At 42.5% G+C, this 18513-nt stretch overlaps 6 protein-coding genes across 7 annotated transcripts; all 6 read left to right on the top strand.

The window, feature by feature from the left end:
• Positions 1-1339: 1339 nt before the first annotated feature.
• Positions 1340-3986, top strand: Ir75c (Ionotropic receptor 75c). Its single transcript, XM_017234364.3, has 7 exons — positions 1340-1433; positions 1485-1663; positions 1725-2069; positions 2124-2260; positions 2325-2931; positions 2987-3524; positions 3888-3986. The coding sequence occupies exons 1-6, from the start codon at positions 1340-1342 to the stop codon at positions 3494-3496; spliced, it is 1872 nt and encodes a 623-aa protein (XP_017089853.2). The 3' UTR covers positions 3497-3524; positions 3888-3986.
• On the top strand, positions 3738-5992 carry Ir75b (Ionotropic receptor 75b). The gene is made up of 6 exons (XM_017234455.2): positions 3738-3828; positions 3897-4054; positions 4245-4586; positions 4645-4781; positions 4846-5730; positions 5782-5992. The coding sequence occupies exons 1-6, from the start codon at positions 3738-3740 to the stop codon at positions 5990-5992; spliced, it is 1824 nt and encodes a 607-aa protein (XP_017089944.2).
• Positions 5993-6155: 163 nt separating this feature from the next.
• On the top strand, positions 6156-8377 carry Ir75a (Ionotropic receptor 75a). Its single transcript, XM_017234365.2, has 7 exons — positions 6156-6252; positions 6306-6490; positions 6547-6886; positions 6944-7091; positions 7144-7756; positions 7811-8091; positions 8152-8377. The coding sequence occupies exons 1-7, from the start codon at positions 6156-6158 to the stop codon at positions 8375-8377; spliced, it is 1890 nt and encodes a 629-aa protein (XP_017089854.2).
• Positions 8378-9908: 1531 nt separating this feature from the next.
• Positions 9909-14587, top strand: Cln3 (CLN3 lysosomal/endosomal transmembrane protein, battenin). 2 transcript variants are annotated; one of them, XM_017234407.3, is made up of 6 exons: positions 9909-9989; positions 12824-13041; positions 13106-13236; positions 13294-13452; positions 13517-13856; positions 13913-14587. In XM_017234407.3, exons 2-6 carry the CDS (start codon positions 12838-12840, stop codon positions 14345-14347), a joined length of 1269 nt encoding a protein of 422 aa, XP_017089896.2. In that variant the 5' UTR covers positions 9909-9989; positions 12824-12837; the 3' UTR covers positions 14348-14587. The 2 variants fall into 2 exon arrangements, with proteins under 2 accessions (XP_017089896.2, XP_043067677.1); XM_043211742.2 differs by lacking the exon at positions 9909-9989 and adding an exon at positions 11011-11121.
• Positions 14588-14930: 343 nt separating this feature from the next.
• On the top strand, positions 14931-17051 carry LOC108120784 (arylsulfatase B). The gene is made up of 5 exons (XM_017234590.3): positions 14931-15115; positions 15175-15334; positions 15391-15879; positions 15935-16837; positions 16896-17051. The coding sequence occupies exons 1-5, from the start codon at positions 14996-14998 to the stop codon at positions 16934-16936; spliced, it is 1713 nt and encodes a 570-aa protein (XP_017090079.2). The 5' UTR covers positions 14931-14995; the 3' UTR covers positions 16937-17051.
• Positions 17052-17062: 11 nt separating this feature from the next.
• LOC108120785 (uncharacterized) lies at positions 17063-18481 on the top strand. Its single transcript, XM_017234591.3, has 2 exons — positions 17063-17523; positions 17581-18481. The coding sequence occupies exons 1-2, from the start codon at positions 17194-17196 to the stop codon at positions 18478-18480; spliced, it is 1230 nt and encodes a 409-aa protein (XP_017090080.2). The 5' UTR covers positions 17063-17193; the 3' UTR covers position 18481.
• The last annotated feature ends 32 nt before the right edge of the window (positions 18482-18513 follow it).

The raw sequence follows: 18513 nt of genomic DNA on the forward strand, positions 1-18513 counted from the left end.
TTATAAAACAATTTCGTTTTACAGATGTTATCTCAGTTTGTTGTTCAGCCAAGTTTCTACATAAATATTCTATTTGAAAATGGACATTCAAGCCGTGTTAATTAAGTTGATTTAGACAGTTTAATTGGCTTTCTATTTAGGGGACTGGGGGTGGGGGATAATTAGGATTTGACAGTTCAATTAGAGGCCGAATCTTTGAATTGAGTGGAGAGACAAACGATTTTATGTTTGCGCGAAAAACACAGATTTGTGGGCTTCTCGAAATTACGTATACGCCTTAGTGGCTTTGTTGAACGATTCTTGGCCAAAAAAACCTTGGCATAATGGTTATACGGTATAAGTGATGTATTACATAACTGAATTTTATAAATTATTGTGTTTTCTTAGAGACTCGATTAATTGATTATATAAATTTAAAACAAATATTTATAAAACTCTTCTATTTATTTATTCCATTTGTAGAATTTCAATTTCCAAACACATTTCTTGGTTAAAATATATATGCAATTTTATGAAAACTCTTCTATTATTTTTTTTATTTATTGATTTGTTTAGAATTAATTATTTTGTATCACTATATTTTTGGCAACTCCGCATACTTAATTTCATCTGTATTTTTTCAGCCGTTGCTGGTGGAATTGTATCCAAAAAATACACACAAATCTCGGCGAAAATAAACAAACTAACAGTCCAACCAAGGCGAAAACAAACCGAATCGAACGAAACTGAAACGGGAAGTTGACGGATTCCCAGCGGCGGGCCAAGATACAAAGCGAAGATACAAAGATACGTCAAAACGCGCCAAGCGCGCAACGCAGACTGAACCGAAACGATATTGAGACCAGGCCAGAAGATTGAATTGTGCAGCGTTTTGGGGCAGCTTGGCTTGGGCGGTAGCTGGTGGGTGTTGTGGGGTGAAATGGGCCAGCATCATGTATGGGGCAGGACATGCAAAGGCGCAAAATCACTATAGCCTGCGGCACTGTCCTGACCTGCCATCCTGACAACCATTCCAACCCCCGGCAGAGAAATCCATTAACACAACCCAAAGTAGGGGACATTCTTTCATTCATAATTCCGACTTGCAATTTTGTTTACGTTACCGGATTCTACGCAGGCGCCTCGCCAAACTGCCACCTGTTGCACTTGCATGGACATTTTTTGGCAGGAAGGCGTTTGGCAGGGTGACTTCCCCCAAAATTTGACTGGCCTGTCAATCCAAATAAATGCCCCCAAAATTTTTGATTCTAATGACTTAATTGGCCTTGCTTGACGTCTGGATTTTGGGCTATAAAAGCCTTGCACGACTGCTCAAAATGGCCAAAAAGTCTCAGCCAAGATGACAAACTTACCGTTGTATCGACTGATTGTATTCAATCTTTTGGAAATCAATCTGAGGAGTGCAATGGTATTTCATTGCTGGTCGCCTAGGGGTGAGAATTTTTATACCCAGTGGGATTACACATATTAAATACACATTTTAGAGGCATATCCTTTGGCCAAATTGTTGTCGGAGAACAGTATTTATGCGCAATTCATTGACCTGCAACAGGACCCCGAGAACCTGGCCAACATACACAAGGACTACTTGGACAGTGAGTTGCCCAAGTTGGGTGTCTTTTTGGATTTGGGCTGCGAAATGGCAGAGTCAGTTACCAACCAGGTGGGTTTCTACAATCAATAGTTATGTCTTTTTTTATTTAATTATTTATTTGGATATGTAGTCCAGTCGAGCTCGTCTTTATAATCAAAATCTTCACTGGCTGCTTTACGACGAGGCTGGTAATTTGACCAAACTAAGCCAACTTTTCCAGAATGCCAATCTCAGTCTGAACGCCGACGTAACCCATGCCAGTCGCCAGGAAGAGGCCCAGGACACTTTTGTTCTCCGCGATGTCTACAACAAGGGAAGCCACTTAGGCGGGCAGCTCAATGTCACCATCGACCGGAGTCTCCAGTGCAATCCAAGTCTCTGCCAGGTGAGGGATTACCTAAGTGATTTGCACCTGGGCTCTAGACTGCAGCATCGAACGGATTTATCGAACATTACCTTCCGTTTGGCTGCTTTGGTAATAAAATCTCTTTAATATGAAATGAGATTAATCTTATTTAGTGACTTAAAGGTCTCCGTGTTGCCCATTAACTCCAGTGAGGAGGCTCTCCTAGAGTTTCTTAACAGCGATAGAGACTCCCACATGGACTCCATTTCCCGTATTGGCTACAGACTTATCCTTCACTGTCAGGAGGTCTTGGGATTCAAGTGAGTTATAAAAATAAATCATGGAATTTTTTAAAATTTTAACTAAAATTAAAAATTAAAACAGAATGCACTACATGTGGTGTGGCACTTGGAGTGTCCAGGATGCCTTTGGTGGAGCCATTGGAATGCTTGTCAATGAATCCGCTGAAATTTGTACTACTCCCTTTGTGCCATCCTGGAATCGACTCCACTATGTCCATCCCATGACGGAACAGGCTCAGTTCCGAGCCGTCTGCATGTTTCGGACCCCCCACAATGCCGGAATCAAGGCTGCCGTTTTCCTGGAGCCCTTCATGCCGAGTGTTTGGTTCGCTTTCATGGGTCTCTTGATGTTTGCCGGAGTTCTGTTGTGGCTGATCTTTCGTCTGGAGCGGCATTGGATGCAAAGGTGTCTGGAGTTTATGCCTTCGTTGCTTTCCAGTTGCCTGATCAGTTTTGGAGCGGCCTGCATTCAGGGTTCCTATTTGATGCCCAAGTCCGCCGGGGGACGATTAGCCTTCATAGCTGTGATGTTGACCTCTTTTCTCATGTACAACTATTACACATCCATTGTAGTGGCCATGCTGTTGGGATCCCCAGTCCGGTCCAATATTAAGACTATCCAGCAATTGGCGGATAGCTCCTTGGATGTGGGCTTCGATACAGTGCCCTTCACCAAGACTTATTTAGTGGTGAGGTTTCACTTCATTTAATTGAAATCTTGGATCTAACTATACCTCACCATAGTCTTCACCTCGTCCGGATATCCGCAGTCTTTACAAGCAAAAAGTGGAAAGCAAACGGGATCCGAATAGTGTGTGGCTTTCTCCGGAGGAGGGTGTCATTCGGGTGCGGGATCAGCCAGGATTTGTCTACACTTCGGAGGCCTCGTTCATGTACCACTTTGTGGAGAAGCACTATCTGCCCCGAGAGATCTCGGATCTAAATGAGATTAAGCTGCGACCCGAAAGCGCCGTCTACGGGATGATTCATCTTAACTCCACCTACAGGCAGCTGCTCACCCAGCTCCAGGTGCGGATGCTGGAAACGGGAATCACCTCGAAACACAGTCGCTTCTTCAGCAAGACCAAGCTGCATACCTTCTCCAATAGCTTTGTGATCCAGGTGGGCATGGAGTATGCTGCTCCGTTGTTTATATCCCTCCTGGTGGCCTATTTGTTGGCCCTGATGATCCTTCTGCTTGAATTGTCCTGGGCGCGATGGGGCCGGAGGACAATCCTCAACCTGAAACTATAAAAGCCTCCCACAATTCAACACAATTTAGGTGAGCTTTAATTTGATTAAATTGTCCATCAATTCCTGCGATTTCTTTTGACAAACCTTTCAAGCATTAAGTTGTCAAACCATTAAGTTGTCAACTCAAGTTCAATCACCGATTTTTTTTCCCAGAGGGCGGCATTATGTGTACCCTATATAAGCCACTGTTTAGCCCTAATCAGTATCATTAATATCCAAGTTATAAGTTCGAATAAAGGAAATGCAGGAGTTGCACAACTTAATTCTTTACAACATTTTGGAAATGGCCAAGTTGAGTCATCTCTTGATTTTGCATTGTTGGTCAAAAGATTGTGAGTTTTTATTGGTGTTAACTTTAATTTTATAGCTATTATTTTTTTAATATTTCCAGCTTTATTAGATTTTGCACAATTGGCAGAAAGTAGAAATTTATTTACACAATTTAAAAGCATAAACTCACATATGGGAATTGAAGAATCTTTCATAAAACACGATATGTTGAAAATGGCTTTGTTTCTGGACATCAATTGCAATCAAAGTTGTTCGATTCTTAACATGGCAAGTATTATTAATAATCAAGAAAGGAAATCTTACTTTGGGAGGAGTTGAAGTTGATATACCCTTGCAGTTAAGTGGCAGTTTATATTTGAATATCATCGGAGCTCCCTCGAATAGTACCCGATTCGAAAACCCTCTGCAAGGGTATACAAATAAAGTTAATCTTAAAAATAACCTGTTTCCTCAACAGGCAAGTGACAAGAGACTTTTTAGCCATCGCTATCATTGGTTGATTTATGATGGCTTTAATAATTTTTCAAAAATGAAAACGCAGTTCGAGAAAACCAAATTCTTTATCGATGCCGATGTTACCTATGTTATGAAGAATCCGTCTGGCAATAGTTTAATTCTCTATGACTTGCATAACAAAGGATTACAATTGGGAGGAAAATTAAATATCACAGCAGATAGAGTGGTTTCTTGTAATAATCAGACATGCCAGTTAGAAAGATATCTCACTGATTTTTATACAAGAAAACCCCTGCAACATCGAAAGTCTCTAACGGGCTTGACAATGAAAGCTACTGCAGTGGTATGTTACCTATTTTTAATAACTTTATTTTCGTCTTTTAATTAAAAATAATTGTAAGGTAAATTTCTTGCCGAAAAATTCATCGAAAGAAGAAATATTGGCCTTCATGGAGAACATAGATCACGTTCATGTGGATACTTATGCCAGAATGGGCTACCAGTCCCGCCAGCCACTGAGGGATATGTTGGACTGCCAGTAGGGATCTTAATATTTAAAATTGGAAACTTTAATATTTCAGCATCCTTTTTCTAATCCTTAGATTTGATTATATATTCAGAGACCGCTGGACGGACGACGGCAATGTAACTGGTGGCATGATTGGCGACCTGATCACTGATGTGGCTGACATTTCCATAGCTCCGTTTATCTACTCCTTTGAGAGGGGCTTGTTCCTCCAGCCAGTGACCAGGTTCAGTGTATTCCGAGAGATCTGCATGTTCAGGAATCCTCGATCCGTATCCGCCGGCCTGAGTGCCACCGAGTTTCTGCAACCCTTCAGCGGAGGCGTCTGGCTGACCTTTGCGCTGCTACTCCTCTTCGCTGGGTGCCTCCTTTGGATCACCTTTCTCCTGGAGCGCAGGCGCGAATGGAAACCTTCGCTGCTGACCACCTGTCTGCTGTCTTTCGGAACAGGCTGTATCCAGGGAGCGTGGCTAACGCCCCGGTCTACCGGAGGACGGATGGCCTTCTACGCCCTGATGGTGACCTCGTTTCTGATGTACAATTATTACACCTCGATAGTGGTGTCCAAGCTTCTGGGACAGCCAGTAAAGTCCAATATCCGGACACTCCAGCAGCTGGCGGACAGCAGTCTGGAGGTGGGCATCGAACCCACCGTATATACGCGGACCTATGTGGAGACTTCGGAGAAGAGGGATGTTCACAGTCTGTACCTAAACAAGGTGGTTGGGAGCAAAAGGTCTCCGGATCAGATCTGGCTCACCACCGAAGCGGGAGTCAAGGCGGTGAGGGATAATGCCGGCTTCGTCTACATAGCCGGAGTGGCCACGGCGTATGAGTTTGTGAGGAAATACTTCCTGCCCCATCAGATCTGCGAGCTGAACGAGATTCCTCTGCGAGATGCTTCAGTAACTCACACGGTGGTGGTCAAGGGCTCACCCTATGCAGAGTTGTTCCGGTTAAAGTAGGTATAGTTTCTGAACGGGATTTAATTTATAGTTTTTTCTTCAATAAGTGAAATGAGAATGCTGGAGACAGGGGTCCATTTGAAACACGAACTCTACTGGATGAAGACCAAACTCCACTGCTATCAACACAATCACACGGTAGCCGTGGGTCTGGAGTATGCTGCCCCATTGTTCATCATGCTCCTGGGAGCCATGATAGTCTGTGTGGGTGTGCTGGCCCTAGAGGTCCTCTGGCATCGCCACACAACGCTTCACTAGTGTAAGTCTGCCAAGGCCAATGGCAATTGTCAAAACAATTTGCAGCAATTTAAAAACAAACAATGAACTCTGATGACAGCCAAATTGGAGGGAATATTTATTTACGGCCATATAAAAAAGAAAAGTCCATTGGTGAAAGCCAAAAGTGTCAAAGTCAACAAGAATGCAGTTGCTGCAGTTGGCCAACTTTGTGCTGGACAATCTCCTCCAGTCACGGATAGGATTCATAATATTTTTCCATTGCTGGCAGAGAAATGAAAGTGGGTGACAACTTTAAACAATTATTCTAAAATTATATGTCCTATCTTTTTAGGTCTAAAGTTTTATCAGCAGTTCGTCAATCCCATTCATCGTCATCTTGTCTACAATCAGTTTGTTCATATGAGAGGTGTCCAAAACTGGACAGATCTGGAGCTGAAATATCTGGATCACTCCCAACCTACTTTAGCCATCTATGTGGATTTTCAGTGTCAACAAGCTAGGGATTTATTGAAGGAGGTAATTGAGTTTGAAGTAGTTTTTAACTCAAATAATGTAGCCTAATTATTTATTAGGCTAGTTTGGAGAAGCTCTACAATCAGCATTATCATTGGCTGATACACGGAAACCAATCAGAGTTTGAGTTTTATGATTTCTTTGCTCCTTTTAATATTTCCATTGATGCAGATGTTAGTTATGTGAAAGAGGATTTAATGGCCAGTAACTCCTCTGTTCGCTACTCCCTGTATGATGTCTATAATAATGGAAAAATCATTGGCGGCCAGCTTAATATGACAGGATCCTATGAAGCTGCTTGTGATCTTAAAGGATGTGAAAGGGTAAAGTATTTAAGTTCATTACTGAAAAGGTCTAGATATGGAAATCGAGAGCAACTTACAGATGTAGTTTTAAGAGGTAAAACTTCTTACAAGGCATATATATTTATATATCTACATATCTTTATATTTCTAGTGGCAACAGTGGTTACCCAAAGACCTCTAACCTGGTCAGATGATATGCTTATACAATTTTTAAGCCAGGAGAACGACACTCATATAGATTCCTTGGCCAGGTTTGGGTTTCATTTGACCCTGATTTTAAGAGATTTACTCCACTGCAAGTAGGGTTTTCCAAAAAAGTGTATTATTTTTCCTTAACCCTTAAGTTTTCAGAATGAAGTTCATTTTCTCCGACAGCTGGAGCAAATCGGATGTAGTTGGTGGTTCGGTAGGTGCTGTGGTGGATCAAACGGCAGATCTTACAGCCACTCCTTCTCTGGCCACCGAAGGCAGGCTGAAATATCTGTCAGCCATCATTGAGACGGGCTTCTTTCGGTCCGTTTGTATTTTCCGGACTCCCCATAATGCCGGCCTCCGGGGCGATGTTTTCCTGCAGCCCTTTAGTCCTACGGTCTGGTATCTTTTCGGTGGAGTACTCTCCCTGATTGGTTTCCTCTTGTGGGTCACTTTCTACATGGAATGCAAGCGGATGTGTCGGCGATGGAGGTTGGATTACCTACCCTCGATTCTGAGTACTTTTCTGATCAGCTTTGGAGCAGCCTGCATCCAAAGCTCGGCTCTGATTCCTCGATCCACTGGGGGTAGGCTGATATACTTTGCCCTTTTCCTGATCAGCTTCATTATGTATAACTACTACACATCGGTAGTGGTATCCTCTCTGCTGAGTTCTCCAGTCAAGTCCAAGATCAAGACCATGCAGCAGCTGGCGGAGAGTCCTCTGACAGTGGGCCTGGAACCACTGCCCTTTACCAAAAGTTATCTGAATGTGGGTTTCCTTTAAAAATTCTCTTTCATTTTAAAATAATTGTATCTGCTATAGTACTCCCGCCTCCCGGAGATACATTTGTTTATTAAACGTAAAATTGAAACACAGACCAAGAACCCGGAACTCTGGCTGCCTGCTGAGGAGGGTGTCCTCCGCGTTAGAGACAATCCGGGATATGTTTATGTTTTTGAAACATCTTCAGGATATGCCTATGTGGAGCGTTATTTCACAGCCCAGCAAATATGCGATTTAAATGAAGTCCTTTTCCGACCAGAGCAGTTATTTTACACACACTTGCACAGGAACTCTACCTACAAGGAACTCTTCAGATTGAGGTTAAGTTCTTAAACCCTTTATCGGTTTAAAGGTTAACCAATTTAACAATCCCTTTTCAGGCTCCTGCGAGTCCTGGAAACTGGTGTCTATCGGAAACAGCGCAGCTACTGGGTTCACATGAAACTGCACTGTGTGGCCCAGAACTTTGTGATAACCGTGGGCATGGAGTACGTGGCTCCCCTGCTCCTTATGCTGGTCTGCGCCTACATCCTGGTCATTCTCATTCTCGCCATCGAACTGGCCTGGCAACGTTGCTTCACTTCCCGTCGCACCTACCACGAATAGAGCTTTAAAATCGCTTTAACTTTATATATAGAGGACTATTATATATGCACCACTTGCACCCTGAATCCTGAATCCTGGAGAAAATAAAAACACTTTGCATTAACTTTTTGCATTACAAAATTATGCAGGTTGGATGCTTTTTCTCGCTTCCTGTTTTTTCCCGCCCGAAAATTGTTGCACGCCTCGTTAAGGCCAAAATGGGTTTGGTGGCAAGGGCGTTCGCGCGGGGCGTGGCAAGGACGTGCGATTTTCGTATTTGCATTAAAAACTTTTCATGTTTGGCGGTTACGTTTTATATTTTTTTTACTTTCGGCAATCGTTTTATTCATTCTCCGCAGGCTATTTGATTTGCATTTTCATGCCAGACCACATTCGAATCGAAAACTTTGTCGCCAAGTTTTTTCTGCCCGATAACTGCTTTGGGCCTATTAGTAACAGGTAACTGGTATTCCCTCAAACCACATTGAGTTCCTTTCCCTCCTAATCAATCAGATTTTGCCCTTGTCACCTGATTTGTGTTATTTTAATTATTTTCGCCGCCGGCTTTATCGGAAGTGATTGAGGCCATAAAGATGAGAGTGACACGTGATGTTGGGTAATCAGTCCTGGGAAAGGGGGTAGTTATAGAACTGTTGACATGACATTTTATTGGGGGGTTGATAAACAAGACATAGGCCTGATATCAGACGTTTATATCATCTGATTTCCAAGCTTTTTAAAGGGGGGTTCAATATTTGTTCCAGAGATTACTGAGTATCCTTCAACTTTAACTAATAACAAATATTGGCATACAGTTTTGCCAAATGTTAGTCTCTAACTTAAAAACCTCCCCGACCTGGCACTCTAATAAATTGCCCTAACATATATCAACCCAATTGAGCTGTCAACACCCTATGTTAAACCTCCTGACAAAATACTTTCCCTTTCATTAAAAGAACACCATTAAATTGACTGAAAAATTGACAGGCACTTGAGAACTATTTTCATTCCAAACAAGGATCAGAGACCCTTCCATTTTGTTGCAATTTGTCAACAACAAACACTATTATTTCTATTTTTTATCAAATGCAATGTATAACCCAAAGGCAAAGTAAAAAATAAAGTGTTCCCTGCTTTGCGGCTGCGGTGTGAAATTGATTTCGGTGGTTTTTGTACAAACTAAAAATGAACGCAAAAAAAACGCGGATTTCCACAAAGGGAAATAAAACCGAATAAACTTTATGATGGGGAAACTTTCAGCTAGACCCGATAATTACATTTAACTGAGCAGCTAAAGATAAAACCACCTTGGTGGCCATTGGGTCCTCCTCTTAGTACGTCTCCAAGCCACTTGATTGCCATGTTTCCTTCTGGCATACATCCAGTGCCTGTCATATACGACTGATACTCGTATCTCAAGATTTATATGGCCCAATGCTGCGAAAGCCTTATCTTTAATTTAATCTGTTGGCCACTTAACGATAATGATAATGTCGATTGCAGCATGTCCGGCCGGAGTCTAGGTCCGTATTCGACACTTCTCAGTTGGATTTCATAGCTCGAGTGACTTAAATCACAGGCGGAACTAAATATTTTTTTAGGAATTATTTAATCCTGTGGAGAAGTTATCTCGGTACGCAATATTTTTCAGAATAAAGTGAAAATCGTAAATTTATATTAAATTCTAAAATTAACCAGCATTTCCAGTTAGTCAAGTGAATTTTGTTTGCATAACTGAACGGTTACTTTCTGAGTTAAATAACCTTAATAAAGCTGTAAAAAATATGCAAATTTAAAAAAAAAAATTATTTCCCAGTTTTAAACACCAAATTACGCATACGCCACGTGGTGCGCCAATAAAATAATAAAAACTACGATTATGACTTATAATCAAGCTTAGTTAACTAAACCAATAGTACCTGATAATAAATGACTTTACTGGAAATAACTCAAAATGCGCTTTATATTTTTATTAACAGCAGTTAACCACAAATATTTTATGGAAAAAACTTGACAATCTTTGTATACCCTTAGGAGTTATTTTGATTTAATATTTTATAATGAACTAAGAGCAAGCACATGTCTTAAGACGAGTACTTTATTATCGTAGAAGCCTCTCAACACAATCTTTATATATTTTCGCAATCTAATCGATTTACTATCAGATTATTTAGGATCGTCAGGCGATCGAATATCAAGGATGATAAAGACTTTAGGAATTTCTTAATCCAAGGCAGCCAAAGATCTTATCGTAATCCGAATACCTTCTTGAAGTGTATGCAATTAAGACTGAAAAACGTGACGTTCGCTGACCGACCTCAACTCCCCCTTTTTCCTTAAACCAAATTGAATTAAATCCGCCGCTATAGCTATATTGTTCTGAATGTGCTACCTGAAGTACATATATATATATTTTATATATATATTGCCTGATCGGCACTTTGGCACTTGTTGCATCTGCAATTGTTTTAGTTTCAATTAGCATTGTTTTTTATGCTCCCGCTGGCAACTCGCGTGATACCTCGCACTTTAGGTCTTTGCCGCTCTTGTTGTTGTTTTCAATGCTTTTGCTTTTGTATTTATTGTTGTTGCTGTTACCGATTGTTATTGGTTCTCGTTCAGTTGGGAGGGCTTACTATATTCAGGTTCAGTCACTCATCGAACGCCCCAACGTGCGAATCGTCGTCGTTGCCATTGGATTGCCGATTTTGTGGTTATACCTTCTCGGAAATCCTCACAAAACTAATTATATTGCCAGACTAAGTGTACGTAATAGACCATCAAATAATGGTCAATAAACTCAAGTGTCTGGTATGAAAGTGATAACAAATATAGGATCTCTTTCAAAATCATAATTATTGGTTAAACTTCTTGAAAACAAATCATTTCAAAAGTGAAAAAAATATCAAAAAAACATAATTTTGTTCAATATATTTTAACATAGTTCATAAAAGTTAAAATATATTAAAGTTCAAGAGTATAACTAGAATAGTTCTAAGTACTAGAACAAAGCTTTATAACATTATTAGTCAATAAGCCTGAGAAATACTTTATAAACCTCGTTTTGAACAAAAAAAGTTAGAAACTATAATAACTAAAGAATAATTAACGGTCCTTACTTGTTTCTAAAAGTGTGAGAAATATGGATTAAAAAATCAAAGAATCGGCACAATTTATTGCTGTTCCATAGTTTTAGAGTCCAAGGCAACCCCAGCAAAAGTTCCTCTATGTATCTCAGATTACTTTCGATATTTCGAAATGCATTTCGTTCGAGTGTCATATGAATTCTTTTTGGGTAATAAGCAAGAGTAACTCGATAGGAAAGTGCTCTACGAAGTGGGTCAACCACTTCATAACTGCGCAAATGGATCAAGTGAATCCCAAAGAATGAGTCACTAAATGTTGGCAAACCCATTATTCCATAATCATGTTTCTGCACTTGCGGGTTGCACCAACTAATCGAACTTGGCAGTTAATTTGTTTTAAATTATTTGCCACTTGGCTAGTTCTAACTTGATTAGCTAACAGTACTTGTTTTTAATTTAATTTTCTTTTTTTAACCCATTTATAAAACAATTGCAAGGTCAATTGCAACTGATCGGGGAAATTATAAATGTCAATCAAATCCATCGCCTGTGGAGGAGGTTCTCTGCCTTTCCGGTTTAGTTCTTGTTGTTTTCCTATATTTTCTATTTTATCTTTATTTTAGTATCAGTCACAAGTTCTGTCGGATGTAAACAAATGAAATAACCTGTACTTTGAACTAACTAAATCATTGCCAATAAACTGATTTTCTATATATACGTCCGGCGATGTCCCATTTAGTTCATTTCCCCCTCTAATTTTGGGTTACACTAAGTTAGAAAATGAAACTTACTTTGTAAGTAATTTTTTTAGTTAGTATTTTAAATTATGAGTAAACTAAACATCGCTTACTTACCATAAAATATTAAAAAACTACTAAACTATTCATTGAAGCTCATTCTATTGTCTGTAAACAAATAACAAGGCTTTTAACCTGTCAGTCCATGAATTTGAACTAAACAGCTGTATTTTACCACCTTCGATGATATGCATACAAATTTTTTAGCATTTATTTCACGTAATTTCCACGAAAGTCAACCGCTTTTATTGAAACGGCTTCCCCAATTCATAGTTTTCTACAAGTTCAAGACCAATGACGCACATGCTCAGCTTAACAAATTAAATAATTTGTTTAAATTCGACTCGAGCGGCCATTAATTCATAAAAAACTTAGCACTTACTTAAGAGTTTTTTCCTAGCAGAGAGTAAAAATGATGAAAAGCTTTTGCAAAATTAAAGAGAAACAAGTTATTCTTTTCTTCAAAGTTATAGCGGTAATGAGGCGTAGTATAATTAGGTATATTATATATATACCATATATAGGGTTTTTTTAGAGGGTTTTGGTCTGAGGTGTACTTAAAACTATTTTCACTCTCTTTACAGTTGGCCTGGTCAAGATGACGGCTAGCAAACAGCAAGAGGCCGAGTCCGAACATGACCCCCAGGTGGTGGTTGCCCCCGGCGATGCAGCCCGTAGCTCTAGACACGATCGGGGTCTTTGGAGGGACTTGACTGCCTACTGGATTCTGGGTCTCTGCAACAACTATGGCTATGTGGTGATGCTCAGTGCTGCCCACGATATCATCAAACAGTTTAATCCTGTAAATAACTAATAATACCTAGATATACCTAAAACCTATGAATAATAATCCAAATCATTTCTAGACCGATGATGATGAAGAGACTTCTTCGGGCAGAAACTGTCACTTGGTATCCACTGGAGCTATTTTGTTGGCTGATGTCTTACCCTCTCTATTTGTTAAGATGCTGATGCCCTTCTTTCCATTTTGGGTCAAGTAAGTAGTTAAAGAATTAAATATTAAATCAATCTTAAACATACAAATTATGTTTAGCTTTCGAATTGCTTTGGCTGTGGCCTTTTCGGCGGCTGGTTTCCTTTTGGTAGGATTCGCCAATGCCGAGTGGATGGCTCTTCTGGGAGTGATCATCACCTCAGCCAGCAGTGGAATTGGAGAAACCACTTTCCTGGCCTATTCCTCACGCTATAACAAGTAAGCTTATAAAAAAATATCTCTAAAAACACAAACTTTGTAATATTAATATTTTTTAATGCAGAAATGTAATTTCGACTTGGTCTTCGGGTACTGGAGGTGCTGGAGTTATTGGCTCTTTGAGTTATGCCAGTTTAAGATCCTTGAATGTCAGTCCTCGCGACACCATGCTGATCATGTTGATCTTCCCTGCCATTGAGGCTTTCGCTTTTTGGCTAGTCCTCCGTCGTCCTCAGGTGGACATTCTTCCAGTCACCACCGTGGAGTCCACTGAGGTTCTGATCAGCGACGAGAAACCCTTGGTCGGGTTCAAGGAAAAGTTTTTCTACATCAAGCACTTGTTCAAATACATGCTGCCCCTTTGTTTGGTTTACTTTTTCGAGTACTTCATTAACCAGGGATTGGTAAGAAGAATTAGTATACAAATAATTTGTTTTTAAAATTAATTTTACAATTTCAGTTTGAACTGGTCTACTTTGAGGACATCTTCCTGGACAAGGACTCGCAGTATCGTTGGCTCAACGTGGACTACCAGATCGGGGTCTTTATCTCGCGCTCCTCTGTCAATGTCTTCCAACTGGACAAGATCTGGTTAATGTCCATCTTCCAGTTCGTCAACGTGGTCTACTTCCTCACCGAAGTCATTTGGTGGTACACGCCTAGTATTTGGATCGTGTTTGCCATTGTCCTGTGGGAGGGTCTCCTTGGCGGAGGTGCCTATGTCAACACCTTCTATCGCATGTCCAAGGAGATATCCGCGGAGAGGCAACAATTCGCCATGGCCATGGTGGTGCAGTCGGATTCCTATGGCATCGCTTTGGCCGGATTCCTCGCGATTCCCGTCCACAATGCCATCTGTGGTCTGCCGGCGGCCACGAGGGCCGTTGTTTGGTGAGCAGATCAGGAAACTAATGAGAATCAGGATCAGAATCAGGATCAAGATCAGATTATGCCTTTACTGTGTGCGTGTGTAGCTAATTTAGAGCCTAAGTCTGCGTGTCCCAATAGTATTATTCCACTCTATGCGGCTCTGCGAAGTCAGTTAGATGTTATATAGTTAGTATTCATCATGGTTTTAACAATTATCCATATAAGATTTAGTTTAATAAAGAATTGATGAGATCTATGCAATCTATGATGCATAAAATTATGAGATAATCAATTACCTTGATAGACCTGGTGACTGATATTTCAGTTTATTCAACTGTCACCCATTAAACTCATTCGAATGTTGTGTATTTAGACATGTTGTTATAATTATATCGCTGCTATAATTATATGAAGCGGTTAGTGACTGTCTATTTGGACTCAATCGATCCGATCGGTAGCCGAAACTGAAGCTCCAACTCATGGTGGGAAGCTGCGAGTGAGATGCCGGGGGAGACCCATTCGGAGATCGAGTCGCGTTGACTCGCGTTGAGTTTAATCGATCCGATCCGAGTCAAGACAAGATGTTACGTAGACCTCGGGGCGTCATCAGTCGTTTGGGAGCTGCCGTCTGAGGCGGAACGTGATCGTCCAATTTGGAAATTGAGTAACCAAAATGTGGAGCTTATCAGCGACATTTCTACTTTTACTCTGCCTCCGAGAAGGGAAGGCAGCTGAATCAGAGGCAAAGGCAGCTAGGCGGCCCAACATAATCATCATAATGGCCGATGACATGGTGGAACTAGTTTTAATATCATTAATCAATACCTTCCTAAAACAAAACACACTTTGTAGGGCTTCGACGACGTAAGTTTCCGCGGAGGTCGGGAGTTTATAACGCCCAACATCGATGCCCTGGCCTACCATGGTCGTATTCTGGATCGCCTGTACGCCCCGGCGATGTGCACGCCCTCCCGAGGAGCCCTTCTCAGCGGTCGCTATCCTATACACACGGGTAAGGAATCCAGGTACCCAATCCCTCACTTCCAAGCTAATCCCTCTTCAAAACAGGAACCCAGCACTTTGTTATCAGCAACGAGGAGCCCTGGGCCCTGGACTCCAATGCTACTTTGATGCCAGAAATATTCCAGCGAGCAGGATACTCCACTAATCTGGTGGGCAAGTGGCATTTGGGCTTCTCCCGTCCGGAGTACACCCCCACACATCGGGGCTTTGACTATCACTATGGCTACTGGGGCGCCTACATCGACTACTACCAGAGGCGCTCCAAGATGCCGGTGGCCAATTACAGTCTGGGCTATGATTTCCGGCGCAACATGGACCTGGAGTGCAAGGATCGAGGCACCTATGTGACGGATCTACTTACTACCGAGGCAGAGCGGCTGATTAAAGAGCAGACTAGCAAGGATAAACCACTCTTCCTGATGCTCAGCCATCTGGCCACTCACACGGCCAATGAGGATGATCCTTTACAGGCACCGGAGGAGGAAATACGAAAGTTTTCCTATATCAAGGATCCCAATCGAAGGAAGTATGCTGGTAAGTCGTTTAGTCCTTTTATTTTGTCTCTTCTATAACCTAAATTGGTCCTTAGCCATGGTTTCCAAGCTGGACCAAAGCGTAGGCCGGATTATCAGCACTCTGGCCAGCACGGATCAGCTAAAGAATAGCATTGTGATCTTCTACTCGGACAACGGAGCTCCATCAGTGGGTATGTTTGCCAACACTGGGTCCAATTGGCCACTTCGCGGTCAGAAGAACACACCCTGGGAGGGCGGAGTTCGCGTGGCAGGCGCTGTTTGGAGTTCCAAGATGGTGGCGCGGGGCAGCATCTTCACCCAGCCCATTTATGTGGGCGACTGGCTGCCCACACTGGCCCATGCAGCGGACATTGAACTGGAACCTCAAATCCTGGCCGGATTGGACGGAATCGATCTATGGCCGCAACTTTCCGGTTCGGCAGATGCTCCTCACGTGCCCCGGGAGATACTTCACAGTCTGGACGACGTGTGGAAGGTGGGATCGCTCCTGATGGGTCACTGGAAGTATGTGAACGGCACCACCAGTGCCGGTCAATACGATTCGGTGCTAACCTATCGCGAGTTTGATGAAATCGATCCCCGCGAGAATCGTTATGCCGTGACGATACGGAACTCCCCCACATCGCGAGCTCTAGCCCGTCTGGATCTGCGCCGCCTGACGCAGCAAAGGATCACAGGCCTCCGACGATCGGCTGCCGTTCAATGTGGAGACTTCCAAAGATCCTGTAATCCCTTGTTGGAGGATTGTCTCTTCGACATATCTGCAGATCCTTGTGAGCAGAACAATCTGGCTTATTCCGAACGGCATTCCGATGTCTTGGCTGCTTTGCGAAAACGTTTAAGGGAATTAAGAGCTAGTGCCTCGACTCCAGGTAATAGGGCCAGTTTGCCAAGCGCCGATCCTACTTGGCATACTTGCACCTGGGAGACATTCGAGCAACAGAAACCCACAAGTGGTAAGACACAATATTTTATATTTATTAATATAATATTTATAAATTAAAATTCTTTCAGTTCCTTTGGTATGCGATTATGTTGGAGTTCCTTGTGGATAGCCTCGGGAATATTCTTGAATTTAAAATTCAGCTACGTGTTATACTTTTATTTTAGTTCTTAAGTATTTGTAATAAGGCATTTTTCAAATAAAATATACTGCTAGCAAACAAGGAGCTTTCCACCTTGGCAACTCTGAAACAGGGTTGCAAATCTACCCCAAGAACAGCTGACTCAAAAAAAGGGGGTTGACAGGACGACAGTAAAGAAATCCAGCCGGAACATTGACAGGAACAGTTCTACGAACACAGGGCTGAAAATGGAGGAACGCGCTGTGCTGGCCAACATCGCCTCCATAATAACCAAGGATCTGCTGATTGACCAACCGCCGGCGGTGGTTGCCCCAATAAGTTTTCCTCTCCTAGATGCGTGCGACGACGATGACGAGGCGGAATTATTTGCCCTGATGCAGATGAAACGTGCGGCGGCTTCAGCTCGAAAACGCCGACAGCCCGATGAGCCGGAGGAGCAAAAGCCGGAACCTAAACAGGCCAAGCTGGAATGGCAACACGCGGAACTCAACCTGCTGCATCGCTACACGGACGCCCAGTTCGAGTCGAATCTGCACATGCGAAAACTCACATTCCTGGTGTGTATTCTAGTTCTCTTAGATTATGGGATTTAAAATAATACTTGTCGCTTGCAGAAAATCCAACACATCCTAGAGGATACCTTACAAGGTATTACACTTTCTGGGTATCCTACTCCGCCGGCTCAGACTATGCTCTCGCTGGCCATGTGGAAGCTCTCCACGGATGAACATTTCGAGGAAATTGCTCGCAAGTTCCGGGTGCCCTGGGCGGTCTGCCAGCAGGTTGTCCGTAGCTTCTGGCACTGTATTTCCGACAACTATGAGAGCTTCATCAAGTGGCCAAACTCGTTGGCAGCCCAACAGCGCACTTTACAGGGCTACCAGGAGCTCGAGCAGATGCGATGCTTTCGAGAACTATTTGGAATTATTACTCTCAAGCGTTTGGATGTGTTTCTGGAATCGGAGCACGCGGAGGTGCCGATAGTACTTCAGTTGATCTGTAATGCAGAGCGTAAGATCATCGACTGCTACGTGGAACTGGCCATGGAATACAGTTTTGAGGACTCGCCCATTGGCCAAACGCTAGCCCTCAACCCCAGGACCATGCCGGCGGGTAGTTACCTGATTGGCAATGGAGTCTTTCCTTTGAAATCGTACCTAATGCGACCTATAGAGACGGAGTGCTTCCAAAAGGACACAGTTTTCAATGATCTTCTGCGTCCAGCATTTCAGCTGGCTGAGAAAGTTCTGGACAAGTTGGCACAGCGCTTTAACACACTATATGCCCTAGAGGCACGCGACCTGAACGAGGTGCGCCTCATCGTAGAAAGCATCTGCGCCATGCACAATCTTTGCGAAGAATACCAGGATGACGCCCTGGTAAACGATGGGCAGGCCAACTACAGCTGGGGAGGGGTATTGGAGGGGATCAAGGGAAGCGAAAAAGACTCAAAAGGGGTGCGCCGCCGTGTGGAACTTTTAGACGAACTGGTACCCATTGAGCCAGGAGAATAAATAATAAACATAAAACTATAAAGATGATTTTAA

This window comes from Drosophila bipectinata, chromosome 3L (genome assembly GCF_030179905.1).
Source record: "Drosophila bipectinata strain 14024-0381.07 chromosome 3L, DbipHiC1v2, whole genome shotgun sequence".
NCBI classification, from domain to species: Eukaryota; Metazoa; Arthropoda; class Insecta; order Diptera; family Drosophilidae; genus Drosophila; species Drosophila bipectinata.

Coding starts and splice junctions, on each gene's coding strand:
- LOC108120784 (XM_017234590.3), top strand. CDS start 14,996: ATGTGGAGCTTATCAGCGACATTTCTACTTTTACTCTGCCTCCGAGAA. Junction 15,335..15,390: donor TCGCTATCCTATACACACGG/GTAAGGAATCCA, acceptor TCTTCAAAACAG/GAACCCAGCACTTTGTTATC. Junction 15,880..15,934: donor CAATCGAAGGAAGTATGCTG/GTAAGTCGTTTA, acceptor ATTGGTCCTTAG/CCATGGTTTCCAAGCTGGAC.
- Ir75b (XM_017234455.2), top strand. CDS start 3,738: ATGCAGGAGTTGCACAACTTAATTCTTTACAACATTTTGGAAATGGCC. Junction 3,829..3,896: donor GCATTGTTGGTCAAAAGATT/GTGAGTTTTTAT, acceptor CAGCTTTATTAG/ATTTTGCACAATTGGCAGAA. Junction 5,731..5,781: donor GCAGAGTTGTTCCGGTTAAA/GTAGGTATAGTT, acceptor TTCTTCAATAAG/TGAAATGAGAATGCTGGAGA.
- Cln3 (XM_017234407.3), top strand. CDS start 12,838: ATGACGGCTAGCAAACAGCAAGAGGCCGAGTCCGAACATGACCCCCAG. Junction 13,237..13,293: donor TTCTTTCCATTTTGGGTCAA/GTAAGTAGTTAA, acceptor AATTATGTTTAG/CTTTCGAATTGCTTTGGCTG. Junction 13,453..13,516: donor TATTCCTCACGCTATAACAA/GTAAGCTTATAA, acceptor TTTTTAATGCAG/AAATGTAATTTCGACTTGGT.
- Ir75c (XM_017234364.3), top strand. CDS start 1,340: ATGACAAACTTACCGTTGTATCGACTGATTGTATTCAATCTTTTGGAA. Junction 1,434..1,484: donor TCATTGCTGGTCGCCTAGGG/GTGAGAATTTTT, acceptor TACACATTTTAG/AGGCATATCCTTTGGCCAAA. Junction 1,664..1,724: donor CAGAGTCAGTTACCAACCAG/GTGGGTTTCTAC, acceptor TTGGATATGTAG/TCCAGTCGAGCTCGTCTTTA.
- Ir75a (XM_017234365.2), top strand. CDS start 6,156: ATGCAGTTGCTGCAGTTGGCCAACTTTGTGCTGGACAATCTCCTCCAG. Junction 6,253..6,305: donor TTGCTGGCAGAGAAATGAAA/GTGGGTGACAAC, acceptor CTATCTTTTTAG/GTCTAAAGTTTTATCAGCAG. Junction 7,757..7,810: donor TTACCAAAAGTTATCTGAAT/GTGGGTTTCCTT, acceptor TATCTGCTATAG/TACTCCCGCCTCCCGGAGAT.
- LOC108120785 (XM_017234591.3), top strand. CDS start 17,194: ATGGAGGAACGCGCTGTGCTGGCCAACATCGCCTCCATAATAACCAAG. Junction 17,524..17,580: donor TGCGAAAACTCACATTCCTG/GTGTGTATTCTA, acceptor TGTCGCTTGCAG/AAAATCCAACACATCCTAGA.